This window comes from Nematolebias whitei, chromosome 14 (genome assembly GCF_014905685.2).
Source record: "Nematolebias whitei isolate Nwh7 chromosome 14, NemWhi1, whole genome shotgun sequence".
NCBI lineage: Eukaryota > Metazoa > Chordata > Actinopteri > Cyprinodontiformes > Rivulidae > Nematolebias > Nematolebias whitei.
In genome coordinates, this window is record NC_056511.1 from 14265684 (window position 1) to 14288154 (window position 22471).

At 37.6% G+C, this 22471-nt stretch overlaps 1 protein-coding gene across 2 annotated transcripts in view; it reads right to left on the reverse strand.

Annotated features, from left to right (window-relative positions):
* Positions 1-22471, reverse strand: part of LOC119420493 (glucocorticoid receptor) — a 74226-nt gene that overhangs the window by 17234 nt on the left and 34521 nt on the right. Inside the window, exons 3-5 of one of the 2 annotated variants that reach the window (XM_037687896.1) lie at positions 14009-14178; positions 9005-9031; positions 1138-1254 (exon numbers count right to left, since the gene is read on the reverse strand). In XM_037687896.1, the coding sequence (XP_037543824.1) occupies positions 1138-1254; positions 9005-9031; positions 14009-14178 (314 nt within the window). The remainder of the gene's footprint in view (positions 1-1137; positions 1255-9004; positions 9032-14008; positions 14179-22471) is intronic. The other variant, XM_037687897.1, reaches the window with a different exon arrangement.

A 22471-nucleotide genomic window follows, 5' to 3' on the forward strand; every position in this document is an offset into this window, starting at 1 on the left:
GATATGATCCTAAGTGTTGGTTAGTTGTCCTTTCGGCTTCTCCCTTCTGCAGGGGTTACCGCAGCAAGTGAACTCACATGAAGGATTGGCAATTGTTTGACACCGGATGCATTTTCTGACACAACTCAGGTTCGAACCGGCAGCCTCAGGATTACAAGGCTGCAGCACTTCACTGAACTAGCAAGATTTTTTTGATTTAAAGATCCACTCATTTAAAAAAATTCTTATATTTCTAATAATAATAATAATTAAAAAAAAAGACAACCATACCATTAAAGATGCATGCTTTTACACTGGATGCTCTACTTTTTTTTAACCTAGATGACTCAAAGACTCATCCAGTCCAAAAAGATTATAATAAAAAGTCCAGCTTAAACAAGCCCCGACTGACAGAGTCAGTGTTTTTCTGTGTTGTTGAAGCTTGTTTTCATGGGAGTTTCAACCTGTGGTTGGAGGTGTAATGGCAAACTATGTTTACTTACCGTATACTTTTTTATGTGTACATTTAAAATTCATACAGCATGGCTCATTATTTTAAAGAAGGGTTACACCTTGGTACAAAGCAACTACTAATTTTGTATTTTTATGACGAAATCTCACTTTCTTTTCCAAACAAATGGTGAGATATTTAGAGACAATACATATACTGTAGGTATAAGGAAATAATTTATATAGGTGTTTGTTGATTCCCATGTTGAGTAAAACTGAAATTACTTTTTTCTACAGGGTTTGCGTCAATTTATTTCAAGTGCTGTGCAATTGCAAATCAGTTGTCGAACTGTGTTTATGTGTCAGAGGAATGTGTTTAATGTGTAAACTGTCCACTTGTTCTTGGACTTGTGTCTTTCACAATGTGGGTGTGGACATCGAAGGTTGAATGAAACAATCTTTCCCTATAATCCTTGGGATTCCTTTTTTTAGTCAGGCTTTCTGAGGCTACTCCCATGTTGAAAACATTTAACAAAATCGTTTTAAGTCTACGCTGTGATTTTGTCCAGCCCCTGTGAAAATTCCTCATTTTGGAAAAGCTAAATATAGCCTAAGTGCTGTTTCACTGTGAAGTCAAAGGCAGTGAGTAAGTGCTGGGAGCATTTGAATGTGGTTTGGCCTGATTTGGTGCTCGGTCAGACTGTTTACCTTCCAAATTCATTCCGGCTTGAAGACATTTCCTGAAGCGGCACGCCGGACAGTTCTTCCTGCGGATCTTATCAATGATGCAGTCGTTTCTCCCTGCACACAGGTAATTGTGCTGACCTGTAAAACACAAGGAGCAGGAGGAAGAAGAGGGGACAAAGCAGACAAATTAGCTGGCTAAGAAGGTTTGAGGAGGATTAGCCTGGGCAGGCTGTTTAACCACACTCACCACCTGTTGATTTTACAGTAAGCCTTCACAAGCTCGAGGCATCCCTGTGGTGCTGACTGCTTCACTCTCTCTAGTCAACACTACATGGCACAATGATTGTGTTCAAAGCTCTTTGAGCGCATCTAGATTACACATTTTCCACATTCCATTTATGGCTGTGTACTACATTTTGAATTATCTATATATACACAGTATATATATATATATATATTTTTTTTTTTTTGACAAATCTGATGCCTTCCATCTTTTACTACACAAGCATTGTGCCATAAATAAAAAGGAAGTAGAAAAATAAACCAGAACTGCACATTTAATTAGAAAGAAGTTGAAGTGAAAAAGAAGCAGTGATAGATTTGTCACCAGAAGGAAGAAATTCTGTACAGAGATCTCCACTGAGTGTGGAATAAAGACTGCATAAGAAATTATTTTTTAACATCACCTGAAATTATTAGGGACGCATCAGTGAGTTTCTGACCAGAATCACTTCATTTTAAGCTTGACCAGCTTTGACAGTTTGACGCTCAGTCTGATAAGTCTCTTTTATCCCCAGTTACTGAATGCAAATTTTGTCTGTTAACACATTATAACAATGCAGCTATTTTTTCATTAGCATTAGCATGTCCCTGGTGTACAGTTTTACCAAGTGAAGAAACTCCAAGTTAATTATTTAAGTTTGTAAGATGATGAAAAAAATAGCCTAGAGTAGAAAAATGGGTGTAAGAGGCTGTTTAAAAGAAACTGGAATGCTTTTAATTTATAAACCTAAAAGAGATATTCAGCTGCAATACCATATTTTGAGGTGATAAAAAGAAGATAAAATATTAAGGAATTAAAAATATGGGCATTAATTATAATAAATAAATTTTATTTGCACAAATACAGTAGTCCCTTGCTACTTTACGGTTCGACTTTTGTGGATTCGCTCTTTCGCGGATTTTCAAAGTAAGATTAAATAAGAAACAAAAAATTGTACACGACACATAATTGTCAACTTTAATATTACTCACGTGATTGGGACAGTACTGGATACTGTACAGTAAAAAGTTAACGAAAAAATATAATACTGTACTTTACACAGGCACTGCCATTTTGTAGTTTTCTCTCAATAAGCCTAGACTGTATCCCCGTTCATAACGACTACATTTCCCAGAAGCCAACAGTGCCCCACCCAGAAGCCCCATTGCCTTCTGCTGAAATACTAGAGGTAAAGTTTTGATCGGATCAAAAAAAGTTCAGCACTTATTAATGTAAAGTAACTTAGGCAACCAGCGGATGCAGAGAGCCGCACGAAACCCACTGAGAACCGGAGCAGAACCAGACCTCCAGACTCATAGGTGAATCTGAGAGCTGGTAGTCGGCCCACGAGGACTTCCGAGTGGTGACGCGCCACCGTAGGTCTGGCTTCTCTCTGGAGCCCAAAGCCACTACCCCGAGCCAGAGAGCCGACCAGAACCGGCAGGGTACGTCTGCAGAAATGGAACAGAGTCGAACCGGAACAGAGTCGGATCAGAACCAAGCGGAACCGAGAGCCGCTGCTGTTCTGCAGAGCTGGTGAATAAAATTTAGTAGCTACATATACGTATGTTGTTAAAATGACGTTGGTTTAAGAGTTTAGAACATTGCAAGAGTGTGAGAAGGGTTTATGAAGCATTAATATATATAAATACTAAAGTAAATATAATGTTGCTACTTCGTGGATTTTCACATATTGGGGGGGGGGGGGGGGGGTCGTCCCGGAAAGTAATCCCTACAATAAATGAGGGACTATTGTACATCTGTTCAGTTATTTAGAGGATTATAATTTATAAAATTTACAGATTTCCAATAAGAGAAAAAGCTCTAAGGTGGTAGAGTTTAAAAGTTTACACATGGCAGAGCTTTACGAAAACTGGACATTGGAATCTGCCTCAAAATAATGGGTGCATCTCTACTTAATATCATTTTCAATGTTTTATACACAAAGATATTTGATGCTATACAAAAACTTAGTTGAAGCAAATGATGCATTTTAAAACTTTATATATTTATATATATATACATGAAAAATAAATCTCATCCACAGTGCACCATTGTCTTACGTTTACCCACATATAGAGCACTTCTGTAATGGAGGCTGAGGAGAATCACATGAATCTTATCCTTCAGATTCTTGTGAGTTCACATGCAACAATCTCAGAGAAAGACTAAATGTATCAGAGCATGCTTCACACTGAAACTTTTAGTGTGGAAGTTGTCCAACATGGTTCCAACTGTAACACTTTTCAAAAGTCATCACTTGGTACCAAGTCACTAACCTAAAAATAAACTTAACAATAGCTGCTGAGATTATGAAACTCTATACAAAAAACACAAGGCCTGACATTTTTTTTAGATCCACCAGATCCTGCCAGTTAATAGTCACTTAACAGGAAGTCAAAGTTAAGTTGTTGCTTTTTACGATAAAAGGTCTTACATTCAGTTTTGTACTTTTGTCACATTCTGTGTTGCAGATTGTGAAGATGTAGCACGTGGTTCCTAAAAAGAATATTTTGAGATTAAAAAATAAATAAAATAGGGCACATCGGAGAAGGTATGAAATAAGAAAAGAGACTGAAACTGCAAACAATGCAAACAGAAATGGAAACCGGTTTTTCTGGACCTCCAAGTCTTTTGCTGGTTACCCTACAAAAAAGGTAACTTGTGCTGCATGTAGACTAAACTGAACTCTTTTTTTTCCCCAACGCAAATAACAATAATAACAATAATAATGATCTTCTGAGGCAGATCTCTTTAGCTTCATTCATCCTTGGAAAAATGTGAAGTTCACAAGCATTATCTGGTGAAAAAAAACGACACATTTGAAGGTGTAAATTACGTATACTCCCCATTACCATTTACAAAGATACAAAGAGGAAAGGTGAAAGGCATGCACATTTATCACTCATGCTCTATTGTTTATTATATGAACACCTGAACAGCTATTGCTTTGCGATAAGTAGCAAAAGAAGAATGGTAAAATGATTCCCCCCTACAGTTGCAAACCACGAAGCATAGCCAAACCATTCTATACAACCCCTGCTTTCCTATCCGTATGTCACAACTTTTGCTGCACCTTACAAGTCTCTTGACCGACTAATCCTTTGACAAAGCTTTGGTTCTATGGCCCAAGCTCAGTTACTCCCCTTGGTCACCCCATGCCTCTGTATTTCTAGTGTTTTCTGTATAACAGGTGAAGAAATCGTGGCCATCAAGCATCAGATTATCTCCTATGCCAAAGTAGAAAGGCTACAAAACTCTTACTTATTCTCAAAAGAAAAAGAGGCACATTAGCTCTGCTAAACAGAGCGGCAGAACAAAGTAGAAATATCAAGAGGAGCATGCTATAGGTTACACCTAAGGTAGGGTTTCAAAACAAAAGGCCAATTATAATGCTATGTTTATGGCTTTCACTGTTCTTATTAAAGTTATGAAATGAAGGTCTTTGTCTTGATTATGTACAATTCTAAAACCAAAACAGCTATGTAAAGAAAATATATTTTTTAATTTGTGCATTCAAGTTCTAAATGTTATGCGCAGCTACTTTTCATATTTGACAGTTGTGCACATAATGTACAGACAAAATGTCCTGAAAACAGCGTGGAGCAGTTACCTCTAACGGTGAGTCAGTTTAATTATCGTCTGCTGCAGAAAGGCAGTCAATATTGTTTTTGTCTGCGTGTCCTTGAGCGTGTTTGTTTGTCCGTTATGTTAGCAAAGTATTTCTTGAGCCACTAAACAAATTTTATTGACACCTTGGAACATAATCATTAGGGTGTACATCTACAACTAACTATGTTTTAGAGTTAGTCCTACATGATGGTGGCCAAAGCTCATCAGTCTTAGCAAACACAAAGCTGCATATACATTAATTATTCTTCTTTTGGCTTTTCCCTCTTCAGGGGTTGCCACAGCAAACCACCCTCCATCTCACTCCAACATATGCACATATATATTAATATTGAGCTAAAATTCAATGGGATAACAGCTGAGTTATTCACAACACAGACTAAGCACAAACGCATCCCTGAAGATCTTGTAATATATTGTTAAACTGTGCTAATTGTTATTGGCAACATTTTATTAAAATGTCTATTGTCGGCCTTTAAAACTCTGGCATGAATGGGATCAGGTGATATGAATTATTTGAAGGAATGCTGGGTGTTTATTTTGTCTGTTTTATATTGCATATAAAGTTATTTTAACTGAGCCTAGTGCTGCAGATTTAATGACCTCATCATCAGGAAACACTGAATCTGGGACATCAAGCAAATGATTAGCTCAGCTTAATGACGCTCTATCCTGCAGCGATGGTGGCTGAAGCTAAATGCAGTCTGGAGTTGAGAGGAAGCAAGCAAGCCTTTGTAAAAACATAGCTTAGCTCAAATAAAAAAATAAAAAAAGGTTAATTGTAGGGAAATATGTAAAAGACAAAGTAATAGAAGAAAGTTTAGTCAGAAGCAGATTTGAAACTCAAAAACATTCATAATCAAAACAGACTGGATCTCAGTTTGCAGGAGTGGTGATGCAAAGACAAAATGACGATGGTGGGATTGTCATTTGCAGCCATTGCTGATTTAACAGGACGTCATTACAAACGGCAACAACGTAAACAGCCATCTGTGGTGTCAACACTGTCAGCTGAGTCTCTTATCCAGCCTTATCTGTTAACTAGAATTCAACACCCATCAACACTAGTTTTATCAGTCATTTTGCTTAGAAGTCAGAACTAGAATGAAGGGTTAGTTCACTCAGAGTGAAAATGTATCGACTCTGAGCCTTATCCAGGCCCTTCATTTCATCCCAAATTACAAGTAACTTCATCTGATAAGCTTCTCCTGTATGTGATGCTAAAACGAGGAAATGTGGTTATTTCACTTGCTAATCAACAAGCTTGTTCAACCTCGTCTCATTTTCCATTATTGAATAAATAAAATCCTTTATCAGATTTTAATTGAAAAACGTCAAACTTATTCATATTATTGACCTATAAATAGACTTAAAAATTATTGTGGGTGAAAATAGATGTGCGTTTTGTTTCTTTTCCCATTAATTACATTTAAAAATCATCTGAGAAAAAATTGCTGATGTTTGAAACTCTCAAAAAAGTCCCCAGTGTCACAAGAGCAAGAAAGTTTTAGGACACAAAGTTGTCGAACTCTGTACAGAAATTGAAAGTTTTAAAGCATTTAAGTTGACAACTAGAGGACCAGTGGTTCCCAAAGTTGCGGTTGGGGACCCCACTGTGGGTCGTGAAACACCAAGCGAAGGGTCTTGACGACATCTACAGAAATCACTTTAACTCTAAAAGTGAAACTACTTGTGCATCTAGACTTAAAGGGACAGTTTTAGAAGCAAAGTTGTGTCCAACATTTATCAATTATTAATATCAGTCGTGAGAGCAGTCACAGAATATGCAGTACAAGCAAAAGGTCAGATGTCTTCCTTCAGGCTAGGCTGAGTATTCAAATGGCATATAATTTCTTTTAATCGTTTTTCCAAAATAGAAAACGTCTTATCTCCAAAATGTCATACAGTTACGAAATAATGCTACATTAGCCTACATTAGCATAATATTAAAGTGCTACACTTTTGTACTTTTTAGTTTGTCACAGTTTACTCAACCAGAATGAAATGTCCATGTTACTACACAAATCATGGACGCCTGAGCTGCGGCTGCTGAATGTATCGGTCCACTTGAGCAACACTTGAAAAGAACTCAAAACTTACTTCTAACCTACAAAGCTCTCAACAACCTAGCTCCATCTTATAGTGTAGATCGTATTGTTCCATATTTTCCCAACAGAGCACTTCGCTCTCAGACTGCAGGCTTACTTGCTGTTCCTAGCGTTTCCAAAAGCAGAATAGGAGGAAGAGCTTTCAGTTATCAGGCTCCTCTCTAGTGGAACCAACTTCCAGTTTCTGTCCATAAGGCTGATACATTGTCCAGTTTTAAGACTGGGATTAAGACTTTCCTTTTTGATAAATACTATAGTTAGTCAGCTTGGTTTCCTGATCTATCCCTTATCCTATGCTGCTATAACCTTCGACTACTGGAGAACAAAATGACCTCATTTCATCAAATGAACAGTTACAAATACATAAATGAATGGTTTGTATTTGGAATTATTCTTTCTTAATGTGATTTCTGTCTTTTTTCCTCCTAGAGAAAACCTCCATCCTGAACCTGTCCATGTGTGTTCGTTTTCTCCTTCCTGTCCTCTCAAACCCAGCTGGTCGAAGCAGAGGGCCACTTGTCGAGACTGGTTCTACTGGAGGTTTCTTCTTCATGAGGGAGTTTTTCTTTTCCACTGTTGCCTCTGTGCTAGCTTAGGATGGGAGACTGCGATAACGTGAAAACTCAAAGCAATCTGTTGGCTCCTTCGATAAATAACATTATTAACTGGTTTATGTATATGAATGTTTCTGTTCAGTGCCCTGAGATGACTTCTGTTGTGGTTTGGCACTATATAAATAAACCGAATTGAATTGAACTGAACACATCTAGTCAGTCAAATGTTGATATAACTTCTTGTGGACTGACACATTCAGCAGGACATCAATGGTTACACAGCCTATATGCTCAGTACACATACGTCTGCATAGTAACAGACAACAGTTGAGATAACAGAAACAAACTAAACAAATGGTGTCATGAGCCAGTGTATAAGTTTAATATTAGCTAATGTAGCGATTTTCACACCAGTATGACATTATTGAGAAAGACTTGCTTTACAAGCTTGAAAACCAATATAAAATTGACCCTTGTTTTGTTAGCCATTAGCCTAGCCTGGAAGAAGCCTTCTATTTTCTCAATACTTTTTTCAATACTCTGCTTTATGACTGTCGTCACAGCTGATAAGGTACCAACCACTGATAGCAATTTGACACATCCCTGCAGAAATCATCAGACTCTCTTTTTACTGCTTACAAAAAACAAAAACAGCAGTTATAAATTAATAAAAAAGTGATGGCTCACAAGGCTCTGTTAAGTGACTTATTGGTAGTGTTTGTACAAACAATACATCAAGTTACAAGTCTGTGCATCAATTCACAAGTCTGTGAAGGTTTTATTTTGTGGGCCAAAAGCTAAAAAGTTAGGGAGCCACTGATTTAATCAAGACAATGATGTTGGCAGTATGAAGACTCTGATCTGTGCTCTCAGGTGAAAGGAAGTACTGCAAAATATTGCAAAAAACAGGCACCTTACTTATCAGAGTCATCAGGGAGAAGCACGAGAAAATACACAAAACACCCAAACAGCAACAGGAGAAGGACTCATAAGATAATGTGGGCCAAGTGCAGAGACTTGGGTTAATGGGAAACTGTGTGACGACAATTTTTTTGGCTCTACCACCTGTGAGGATGAAAACGTGAAGCATTTCAAGCAGAAACTGAACAGCACAATAATTAATCACAAGCAACTGACTGATTTGAATCACCAAGTCAGAAGATCTGCATGCACTAACAAAGTTGGCAGAAGAAAGTTTACACGTGTCGAGGCAGACTGGTCATATTGTAGTGCAGGGACACGAGCAAATCAAAGGTGACAGTGTTTTCATTATATTCATGATTACAATTACTATTATTATTATTATTGTTGTTATTAAAAGTGCATTTATTTACCATCTGTGTTTTGTCGTGCTCTCCATCCTTCACCATAGAGATAAGGAGCAGAGAACAGAGAAGGGGGAGAAAAACAAAAAAATGACAATTTTTTTCACAGTGCTTCTGTTGTCAGTTCTTTAAAAAAAAAAAGCTACATTTCAGTTTAATTTCTCTGTCATTACACCAGCACCACATAATAAACCCCAGGATGTAGATATTAACTATGCAAGTGTACAAGTTTCAGTTTGCGTGTATTAGATTGTATGATTGCATATATATGACGGAGTATTAGGACCACGCTAAGAAAAAAAAAATTACATTACAAGAAAAAAGTCATGAAATTACGAGAATAAAATCATAGTATTACCAGAATAAAGTAATACAACAACAAAGTTATAATATTACGAGAATAAAGTTGTAGTATTACGACAGTAAAGTTGTAATATTACAAGAATTAAGTCATACGAGAATAAAGTTGAAACATTACGAGAATAAAGTAGAGTATTATGACAATACAGTTGTAATATTATGAGAATAAAGTCAAAATAATACAAGAACAAAGCTGTAGTATTACATGAATAAACTCGGAATATTACCAGAATAATGTCGTAATATTATCAGAACTCCGACACGAAAAAGCAGTCTTACAACTGCGGTAAAATGATGAATGTTGAGCATTTTGTTAAGTTATACTTTAAGTATTTCCTTATTTGTAAAATCAATACCAATCTGTTAGCACATCAGCATCAGATTACTATCTTTTATCTATCGACTTTATTCTCGTAATACAACGACTTTATTCCCGAAATATTACGACTTTATTCTCATATTATTACAACTTATATATATCCGCTCCTTCCCCTGCTTCTGCTCTTTGTCCTGTAAACCTTTCGGAGACTCTCTTTAAATATCTTCCAAATTGTAAATTATGGATCTGGTCAGCAGGTCCCTCAACGCAATTGATCAAATATTCTTGATGAGAAGACAGGGCAAAGGAGCTCTCCTGCCCCGACGAGACACTTGCAGCTGTATACACAATGGATTCCTGGCGGCAGTGGAAGATTGTGTGTCTGTCCCTAGTGTCGGTTGAGGATGTTGCAGATGCATTCATAATTGGATTTATGATAACAGGATTTCTGCTTTTTGGAGTGGGTGGTTACCTGGCATATCAACAAATTTGAAAAACGTCGGCAGCTGTTCCGGCCATTGCGAAGCTGCTCGGCCTATGTGAGGGGATGTGTCATGCTGTGAACACTTGGACTCAAATGCTATGTGAGCTGAGCCGTAAGCTGGACGTGATTCTTGCTGAAAATCGCAGGCTACTTGTGGTTCCTGAATCTGTGCGAGATATGATTTTTTTTTTACCTCCCATTTCTCATGTTCCCTTTTCCTTATCCAACGATAAAGGCAGTGCCCCTCATGAGGCTTCAGCCTCAGGCACCCCGTCTACCCATGATGTTGTCTGGTTGTTAGTGTTTCTCTGGACGAACTGTACTGAAATTAAATTTTGTTGCGCTTCTGTGCAATGACAATAAAGGCTGATTCTGATTCTTTATTCTCGTAATATTACGACTTTAATCTCATAATATTATGACTTTATTCTCGTAATACTACAACTTTATTCTCGTAATATTTCTACTTTATTCTATGACTTTTTTCTCGTAATGTTTTTTTTTCTTAGCATGACCCTGGAACCCTCTGTTGTATACGTATTATGGGTCCCAAACTTTGGAACAATCTGCGCCCCCCAAAATTAGGCAGGCTATTTCTCTTCCTGTTTTTAAATTGCTGCTAATAACTCATGTTTTCTCTGGCATTTCACACGGTGTGATATGATTTCAAATTTTTTTGTTCTGTGTTTCTATGTTATTTGATGTTTTTAATTAATTTTGGTACTATCATTATTTTAGTTTTTTTCTTATTAGATTACTCTCATTGATTTTTTTTCTTAAGCATTTTGGTAACAGTTTCTGTTTTAAATGTGCTTTATAAATAAAGTTGACTTGACTAGATTATTGCTCAAGTCACAAAGATGCTCAAATTCACAGATAACATTTGTTTAATCAAGTCCAACATTTTATGTTCCTAACTCATCTAAAACTTAAGTTAATTTTATTATTATTATTATTAGTCAACACATTTTTGTTTCAAGTGTTTTTTCCCTAGTGTTCGGACTCATTATTTGGGATTTAATGAACACATATACACAAGTCTTCTGACATGCCCGGCAGTCACTTGGCGGCCTTTCTTCATTCTTACTGACAAAATATTCAGACTCCACCGGGCTGGGCAGGGAGTGTCAGTACCTAAATATCATCAGGACTACCTAAAGATTCTCTACTGGGGTTCAGGCCCACGTTGTTTCCTTTCAGAAATCCTTTCAGAGTTTTTTTTTTTTCCTTTTAAAGCCACTCCCTTTTGTGCATTGGTTATTATCTTGTTGGAAAAATGTGGGTCAAAGTCTGAGAATTTGAGCACACTGACGAAAGTGTTTGCTCAAGGTTGCTACATACTTTTCTACACGCATCTCTCCCTCTACTATGAAAGAATTCCTGCAGCAACATATGGCCACAAAATAATGTTAGCACTTGGTTTCTTTTATAAATTATATAAGAATTGTAAATTTAGCTAAACCAGACCATTTGCTTTTCACGGTCTAAAAACACTGAAAAACTTTCAGTCGGTGTCACAGGCCTGTGAAGGAGGAGGGTGGGAATTATTTACCCTCGTTCATAAAATACTATTAGTGACCAAAGGCCTGTTAGGACTTCGTCAGACCAAAGATTTATGTTACATATGAATTAAGATTGATTGATTAGTTAAGATAAGATTGATTAGTTCAATAAACAGATTAAAAATGCTTGTTGACACTTCACAGTTTTATCAACTATATAATTTTGGAGGCTGTTGTAAATTTAGACGGTTTCAATGCTACAAAAATCTTTTGTTTATCTCTATATAGATCCAAGTCCTGACACAAGTCAAAGTTAGGTCTTCTGAAGAGGGCTTCTCTGACTAATGTTGTGGGCAATTTATTTTTACTTGTTGTAAATAGCTTTTAAATGGCCTCAGTTTGGAGAAAAAACAGGCAAATTCCGATCAGATCAGTAAGCTAATTTAAAACCTGCCTGTCATCTTAAAAGAGCCTCCATCTCAGAAATGTCAAAGCAGTTCATACAATCCCTCTTTCATAAATGTTTACACTGCAGTTAATTCCGCATTGCACGGCTATTTATATGGAATTATGCATATTTCCATGTGTAAAAAGCACCAGCAGCTTTCCGTTGCTCCCTCTAGAAACACATTTGGCAGGAATACTGAACTATTTCTGTCAGAGTAACCATGCAATGCTAAACTGACAGAAATGGAAATGTTTACGAAACACTGATTGCATGAACGGCAATGACATTTTTGAGATTAGAGTTGCTTTTAGACAGGAGCAATCCACTTAGTTCTTGGCACCACTCAGACTAGTTAGCTCATCAATCCGATCAGATTTAAACTCCATTTCTCCAAATCAAGGTCGTTCAAAGAGCTATTCACACCAGTTCGGTTTATTCAAAACTTTCCCACAACATGAGACGTCCAAACACCTGAACTATCCCAGTACCCTTCAGCGTCAGAACAAAGAGTATGAATACTAATGGCGGCATTATGATTTGTTTGTTTCTATTATTGTTAATATATTAACAAAAGTCCTCCAAAAATCTGATTTTGGTTTTGCATTTTGAGTACAGGGTGTCTATAATGAATATAAAACAAGACAAACATTGAAAAACTTGACTAAGTTCAATTGGCACTGCTTCATTTGTTTGGTTAAAATATTACGAAGATTGTTTATTAATAAAAAAAATAAACATATTTCATAATTTCCATTAAAGAACCACCATGTTTCTGTCTTGAACTGCTGCAGAAATCCAAAAGTCCTATCCTATAGGAGACAGCAAGTTTGTTCACCAGCCTGTACTTCACTAAGGAATGGCAGCTGCTGTTAAAAGAGGAAACAAAAGTACTAAATGAAATAGAAAGAAGGACACGTCTATTTGTTTTAAAACTAAATGGGAAGAGAAGATTATTGAGGGTCATCTTGTTGCAGAGAGTACTGTGTCAGCATTGGATCAATTAGAATTAAGACAGTAGCTTATTTAGTGTTCACCGAGGCTTTACATGCCGATTGTTGATGAGAACAAGCACCGATCAGTTGGCAGTGAAAAAACCCTCGGAAAGCAATACCACATCTGCAGAGGCAGCAGGAAGAAAACAGCAAACGCATAAAGATAAGGGCAGAGGAATGCATGACAAAAAAGATTTAGAGCTCAATAACTTTTGCTCGTTTGTCAGATGCATTCCTCGTCTTCCCTTCTCAAGATTTTAGAGTTTAAGAAAATCATTATAAGGCACAAACAATTTCTCTGTGGCAAAGCATGAATCCTCTGGTAAACAATATAAAATGCTTGTCCAGCAAAGGAAATAGAGCCCACACAAGTACCACATTTCTGACAGACAACACTATGTTAAAATGGGAAGAAAAGAGATGGTTCGGAACTTTTCCTGTCCAAGTTTTTGTTAAAATCACCAGTGAGTAATCCAAGTTTTGATACTGGGAAAACAGGAAGGAGAAAAAGAAAAGAAGGTAGTCCTACAAGAATAGAACGATGACTGTAATGCTCAAAAAATGCAGGCATCCTACTGTTCTATTCTGAGCTTAGATTGTGGAAAGTGTTCCAACTTTCTGCAGCTTAATAACAAATACATGTCGGGAAATAACTACAGTTGAACTACGCGTTCAGTTGTTGCTTGCTGATTAAAGTTTTAAGGAACACTCATATATATGAATAACTGTTGCACAAATTTCACAAGAACATTATTTTTTGTATGTGAAATGCTGGTTTTATTTTTTATTTAACCTGCTTTTTTTTAATATTCCATTGGTCAAATCGAAACAAAAATGCTTACAGTGTGTCATGACAGAAAGAATTCGGAGCTGAAGAGTGTGAAAACTGGCAGATGTGTGCAACCAACCTTCGACGGCCCTCTTGAAGAACACCTTGCAACTGCCGCAGGTTACCACACCATAGTGGCATCCCGAGGCCTCGTCCGAGCACACCAAACAGACCTTATGGCTCTGCCCACTGGGTTTGGACTGGCTTGACACCACAGTGCTGCTGGGCTCTCCTGTCCTGGTTGACGAGCTGGAATATATACAAAAAGTAGAGGGAAAGGGAAAAGGGGGGTGAAAAACGTTAAAGAGTTTGATTTGCAAGAAAATGTTTAGCAAACACTCAGCAGAGGCCTGGTGTAAAAAGTAAAAGGTTTTTTTTGTACTGTTGCTAGGACACAAAAAATGTTCGGATACATCTGGCATCCAATGGAAATAAATCCGAATAAAAGTCATATTTGTATGTTCTTTGCACAGCGAAGCATTTTTCTAAGGTAAAATGTCACTGGGACAGGAGCTCAGCTATTTAAAGCAACAAAACGTGCAATTTAAAGGATTATACTACTTTGCAAAACAAACAAAAAGAAAACGATTGGCTAAAAATAATTTACCAACAGCAGTGGGTTTATTTTTGATGAGCTTACAGATCGTCTCATCATTGATACGAAAGCAAATAAGCCAAAAAGAATTAAGCTTGTCAGCTTTTTGTGCAGCAGCTAAGCTCTAAATCTCAGACCAAGCCTGCAATTGTGCTATAATCTGAATTAAACCATGCCTAAACCTTTTTAAGATAATTGTGTACACACATGCAAGTGTCATTTTTCTTTCTCGTGCTTAAATAAAACCCCACAGTACACCGCTTTACCATTCACAGGTACCAATTTGCAGCTGTGATGTGGAGGAAGTGACAGCGTTTAAACCAGGAGTATCTCAGCAGTGACAGCTCGGTAATCCACAACAGGATTTAGACTGTTTAACAGGTTTAGTCATCTCTCCTTTGTCTGTTTTGGAAGCATACTGGTTGGCATGTATGCTGGAATTAAGCAAAATACCATATTGCTAAGCTTGATAATGATTTTAAACTTCAGGTACTACTAAGATAGACAATGGCTGCAGCATTGTTTAGCTCAATTCATATTTTCAGCTCTTCACATTTCAAACTGCAGATCAAAAACATGACATAAGAATGGACCATGTGTGGAAAAGACTAAAAGAAAAAAATATTTATCTGGCTGACTCAATCAGGAACTGACCCCAATCCTATTTTCAAACAGGCGCGACCTAACTCATGGTCATTGGAAAGATGACACCTGCTAATGAAAACATGACTGGAACCAAGCAGAGCAGCAGTGGTGGATCTTGGAGGAAGTCCAGCTAAGATGTTTATCTTTATCCTAACAGAGTCAGTCTAGATCACTCCCAGTACGGTGAGGGAGACTCCACTTTATGATATTCTGAATGCAGTTTGCTTTTTGGCAGTCTCTAAAAAATATATAAGCACTCTGTTCTGCAGATGGTCTACACAGAGGGGGGACGAGGACGGAAATCAGGGAATTTGTTCCCAGACTATGAAAAATAGAGAGGACCATCATATTAATGAAATAGTGTTAAACAAAAATGCACATTTATAGCTCATGCTAAATCACAGGAACTAGAAATTTATATATATATATATATATATATATATATATACATATACATATAATTATTATTATTTTTTTTTTTTACAAATTGGGTTTTCTTTCATTTAGAGAAATGCTAAAGGGTTAAAGGTGGGCAATTTATGGCCCGAGGGCCAAAAGCGGCCCTTGGACAATTTCTATCCGGCCCTCAATTTTCTTAATAGAAAAGAAAACAAAAAAAAAAAAAAATAGATGAAAACCTGCATTTTATCAATGAAGCTTAATAAATTAAACATTTTGGACAATTGCATCAAAAACTTTCATATTAAGAAACGCCAAAAACGTTTTCTTGAAGTTGTTGTGTTTCCAGAACTAGACTGGACCTTAAAGACTCTAAAAAGACTCTAAAAAGCGAGTATATTGTGGTTCTTTTAAACACATTTAAACTAACAAATATATTGTCTCAAGAGCCAGTTTACAAAGAATGTGTCATACTCTTAGAATATAGAGACATATTTTTTTCAAGCATGCCAACTTTGTTACAACAAGATAAAGCCTATAATACGTGTTCCAGATTATCTGTCTTAAAAAAAATCTATTTACTAATTCTCGATGTGGCCCTTCGATTGCTTTAAATACCTTGATTTGGCCCTGTGGAAAAAAAATGTTGCCCACCCCTGGTTTAAATTGTATCAGCAAGTGAACCCAAGAAAAACTACCGATACTTCAGGAGGGAGTGTTACACACTTAACTTTTAATCCAACAGTTGTGTGACTCAGAATCTCAACGACTAAATGCTGCTAATATTACTGTATTCAGTTTGAAAGAATATCACTTCCATACAAAACTTATAAACAATGTAAATTAGTATCTTTGTTGGCCACAACTTTAAACTACCTGATTATTATTGTGCAAGTCACAACTAGCTAACTGGGGCATTGAGTAGTGAGTGACCTTTGGCTTGTGGGAGTTATGGAATGGGGCCTCCTTGGATTGGACCGGTCTTACGGATGGTTGATTGAATTCAAAGCTGAACGTTGAAGAATGGACCAGCGAATGGGCTCCTCTTTATGGCATTTTTCCTCACCTGATCACAAACAGAACTTCTAGCAGTCGTGGAAAATTATTATTGGTGTTATTCACAAAGGTTTCTGTGTTGTGACTAATCTGTGTGAAACATTGCAACTTCACAACGCAAGCTTTTTACCAGCCTGCCAGTAATAATTAGCCGATTACCCACAGTTATTAGCTGCCATGACAAGGCGTAGCCTCATTCCTTCAGCCCTTGTAATGGTCTGTGCACACTGTGGTTGGACGTTATCTGCAACAGTACCACACAGCAAAGGCTTGTTGATGCATTTTGATATGTTCTGGTTCTAATTTTGGTTTATTGGTCTGGCAGTTGTAGAGTATTTATAGAAAGTATCCTCCCCTGACATCTGCCACAAGGAGCACACAAAACTGCCATGCCCTCTTATTTATTTTCTTTCATTATTGACAACTTGAAGCACTTTGTCAGATTAAACTGAAGATTTTGTGAGCACCAATGACTGGGAAGGTGTTTGATCTGTGATAGCTCCCTGTGGTTGAATCAAATGCAGCTTGTGAAGTGGGGATTTGCTAGCAATCAAGCACAGCAAGTGTAGAAAACTTTACTGCGTATGTTGTCGTTCGTGTTGAATGTTTTGTCCTAGTTTTGGTTGTCATGTTTTATTCCGATGTTTGGCATTTTGAAGTGCATTGAGGGCTAAAAATAATACAAGTTACATAAGTCCAACATGTCCTGCTCTGACATGACTAAAGTCAATATATAAAAAATGAACACAGAATGATTTGAATTAAAGATTAAACACACCCTCCTTCACCTTGCTGAGACATTTAATTTGGCTCTGAACCATCAACTTTATTTAGATTGTTGTATTTCCTTCCACGTTGCATTCAGTGCGTCTCTATTTGTATCACATAGGCAAATGTCACAAAAACCTAATGAGACGATGTGCTTCCAATTAAACTCCACCACTGTGCTTTTACCAACAAACGTCTCTCTGTACATTTGCTCACAAAATGTGAAATAAAACCAACAGTGCCTCATTTGGACATGTTTATTTCTTGGTCAATAGGTTGGATTTAAAGCGAGAACATAAACACGATGTCTTAATGTGCTTTCTCGGTGTCATATTACATGACGATGAGCGGGAAAAGCCAGAGGAGCCTTAATGGCAGTCTACAAACACACTTTCCCCAGTAACTATGGGGAGAGCATCTGAACTGGGCTGACCTGCAGTGTCACTGGGAAATCATTTACTGTAGCAATTACCACATGGGAACAGACGCAAGCCAAGATTTTTTTCAATAAGATCAAAGCTTTAATTAACATGTGGGAATGGAAAGTATGAGGAAGGCCTCGAGAGAGTGACATTTTTTCATTCAGAATGTGACTAAAATTTTCACATGGGATTGACAAACAGAAAATAGATTTTTTTTTTTAATCTCGTAAACAACAGCTGCAGTTTACACTGTTCAAGAGAATATTTTGTATAGATCCCAACTTTACTCACAAAATTAAAAACTGTATTTTTTGTAAAATTTTATAAACATTATATAAATATAATAAAACTTGGCATTGGTGATCCATTTGTTGGACATGTCAGGGCTGCTTGTGAACAAATTTGCTTTGAAGAGCAGTTTTTTTAATTGTTTTTTTTTTTAATGCATCATAACTTGTCATCTTTTTCTAATGCAATGTCAAAAATTATATAAAGTATACAAAGTTTGAAATTGTGGTTACAAGACAGGACAGTGGTGAGACCAGCTATGTTGTATGGTCTGGAGCCAGTGGCATGGACAAAAAGACAGGAGAAAGAACTGGAAGTGGTAGAAATGAAGATGTTGAGGTTCTCCTTAGGAGTGATAAGAATAGATTATTAGGAATGAGACCATTACAGGTGCAGCACAGGTTGAACAACTGGGAGATAAAGTTAGAGAGGACAGACTGCGATGGTTTGGACATGTCCAGAGGAGGGACAGTGGGTATATTGATAAAAGGATGATAGAAATGCAGCTGCCAGGAAAAAGACAAAGAGGAGATATATGTATACAGTTATAAGCTATGTTTACATGCGCAAAATTCTTTGACCGGATTGAAATGTTTTCATATTAAATAATTCAAATGTATCGTTTACATGGGCACATTCCATTCACAACAAGCGTTTACATGCAGCAGCTTTGATTCTGAACAGAAGTACTGACATGTGCATAGTGGTAAACTCCCCTTAAAAAAACCACAGAAGAAGAAGTTCTACTTCCGGTTTACTTCCAGGATGAACGTAAACAAACGTGAGCGGCCAAAATGGACCCAAGACAGGTTTTAATGACGGTGGAGACGTTACTGCACTCCCTGACTGAGCTACAGGTGATACAGGTCATTTTGAGCTCTTTCAAAGTTTCTAGTAGAAATGTCGTGTCGCTCACTGACCAGTTTTACTTCCCCGACACGCTAATATTATTAGCATTAGCCAGGTGGAAATGACATAGGTCGCACATGCGCAGTCAGGTCAGTTTTTCACAATTGGAAAAAAAAATGAACAGATTAAGTGTTTACATGCACACCGTTCGGGTTAAGGATTGGCGTAAACCACCAGTCTCGTTCCGAATACAAATTCTTTCAGATCGAGCTGAATAAACAAAAAAATTATTTGAATGGGGCGTTTACATGACACATTTTTATTCTGAATGGCCGTTTAATCCGATTACTTATGTCCATGTAAACATAAGCATAGAGGACAAGGAGGTAGTGAGGACAGAGGATGTAGAGGACAGAGTGAGACTGAGGAGGATGGCTCGCTGTGACCCCTGAAGAGGGAAAAGCCGAAAGAAGAAGTTTGAAATTCTGGTGTTGGGATAAACATAGCCAAACAAAATTAGGAGTACAACAAATCTGACAGAGGTTAAAATAGCTGAGAAACAACTAAGGCTAAAATATTTGAGCTCTCCTTGAATTCAGCCCAACAAAAGTCAGCAGATTGTGTTTATATAGCAGTAGCATGCTAACGTACTTCTCAGCCAGTTGCGCGTCATCTCAAAATAACTGTTTGTTTAAATTGTTTTTTAATTTGTACTTACATTGTTCCTTTAGACAAATCAAGACACTGCAAAGGGACATGGAAATGTTAAAATTTACCAACTTACAATAGCTTATTACCATAAATTTAGTAGACTGTGCAACCATATTGTACATTTTCTTTCCTGCCTTCATTCTGTGTCCTCAATCATATCAGTTTTTCTCAACAAATCTCCAACTTTTTCCTTTTCTTTTTCCGTAAACTCATTCCCCTTTTAGTCCTTCCTCTTATCCCGCCTCTTCTGCTAAGGTTATATAATATCTGTATTACTGCTGCAGCAGCTGCAGACGCCTCCTGTCCCCACCCCCACTCAGACTCTTGGACCAATCTACTGTCGCTGCTGGCAGAGAGTACAGAGGAGGTCAGGCGAGTCATGAGATTATCCGACTCACCTACCCGCAGATAAGAGTGTGTATGACACTAATAGGAAGTGTGCGTGTGAGCGCGTGTGCGTGCATGCTTGTCTGCATTTGCTGATTTGGATTTATTTGGTTGACTTCGAATGCTAAAAGAGAATCACAGAAACAAAACTGACATCACAAACCCTATCACAATTGTGTAACAGCTCGCTCTTTTTTCTCTTTTCTTCTTCCTCGGCGCACCGTTCAGCCACCCACCCGTCCCTCTGTCTCCGTCTGCGTCTCCTACGCACTGCTGTCACTTGAAAACCTGAATAGTTTTTAGTCATTAGCAAAACCATTACAAAAACGAGCGTTTAGGAAAAACTTTGTCTAATTAATAAAATAAAAGCTAAAAATCCACCAGTCACTTCTATTATCGCCTCTGAAAGGAAACCGTTGCCTTTGTGGATGATGAAAATTATTCACCAATTCAGAGAAGACAGATGAAAGATGGTTCAAAAGATGATAATTAAGTTAGTCATTCAAACTGTTCTGACACATGCAGCAAACTGTCCATGGCATCTTTGTAAGGCTGCGTGAAAAAGCGAAGGTCAAAGTGGGTGAGTCATCACCGAATGAAAAACAAGTAATTCAAGGAAGCACGTGGACTTCCTCTCTCACACCAAGTAAGAGTTATGCAGTCCCACCACTCTTTCCTCCCCAGTTTCTCTCTGCTGCTGTGCTCCAAAACACACCAGCGCAGACATTCGTAAAGAATCATTAACAAAGTAGCAACAATGGCAACTCATTAGCACAAATTTCCACTGTGGCTGGCAGTGAACCAGTGAAGTTTTCACTCTGCTCCGTCTCTTTCTTCTCGTCAGGCCCGAGCCTGATTTTCCTCTCCAGTACAGGAACACAGCTCAAAGGCAAACTAAAAATATGGGCCAGCTGAACGCACAGCAACCTGATATAGTGCAAACATGTAACAAATACACGACCACCCTTTATAATCAAGCTGAAACTGTGCAGCAGATCAGGAAGTGGTCATTTTCAGCAGGATTGCCTTTAAAATTTACATTTAAATCAGATGGTGTGAGGCTCAAACTGCTCCACAGATTCATTTTGGGCTTCTTTCTGGTAGAAGACGAGAAGAAAATAAAATTAAACTTTACACGTGTCTCCGCCACATAAGAAGCATTTAAGTCTGTTATTTATTTATTCTTGGAGCATTAGCAAACTCTTCCATGACCAATGAGACAGAGTTTAATAAAATGTTCAGAAAGTAATCGTTGGATGTACATCTATAATGGTTTATTCAAGCCCATTCAAGATGGCTGCCACAGCTAAGCAAACTTAGCAAACATAAACACAACTATAACTCAGCCAGTTTTACAGATACTGCGCTAAATTTGATTTTGGCAGTAGCGGAGCATCATCTCCAACACGTGCAGAGTGCTGCATATTATACAATATATAGTTTTAAAAGCATGAAATATTTTTTTGGAAACCAGGCCATCCAAGATGTCTACAACATCTCCATCATAATAAACTAAAATATGTCTACATATCTGTTGATTTTACAGATACAGTAGTCCCTCGTTTATCGCGGGGGATCCGTACCCTGAAGACCCGCGATAAGTGAAAAACTGTGAAGTATTAATAGTAGTACAAGTAATAAATAGTAGTTATATATATTGCAGTGTTTTAAACCCTTTCCACACTCTTGCAATATTCTAAACAATGTTTCTAAACTCTAAAGCTCTAAAAGAGCACAGGATGTCATGATTTCAGCTCTCTGCCTCCTCTGCTCTTTGCCACCTGCAAGTGCTCTTGGCCACGCCCACTTCTCCACTCTGCATGGTGAACAGCTGTTCAGCTGCAGCAGGAAGTTTATCCTGCAGCAGTATGGGCTGCACAAATGTGCATAAGGTGCTAATTTAAAATATATTTTTTTAATAAAAATTATATGCCAAACATGTGGCTCATCCATCAATCAGCTAATTGTGTGCCATGTCCAATCTTACTTTGAAAACCACGATAAGAGCTCGTCTGCAACAAATGAACTGCGAAGTAACGAGGGACTATTGTATTGAGCTCAACTTTGGTGTGCTAGTAGCTGGCAGTCATTCACAACACATACAAACCGCTAACAGATTATGCAAGATTACACAAGAAAGAACAAGATTGCTTGACAATCATTAAATTATTAGTTTAACGTTTGTTGACTTTATATCTAATGACTTGAATAAATTACTGTCCTTTAGTCTTTACTTCTCTGAACATGTTCGAGTTACTATTTTCAGACTTGCAGCATCATTGAGGCTAATCCATCAGGAAGAGACTCATCCTAAAGACGTCTGCAAGCAGCCGAGATTAACCCAGAAGAAAGAAAAAAAAACACAAAAAAACAACAGACGCAAGAGACACAACAAACTGTAAAGTGTGCAAGCAAGAGAGAT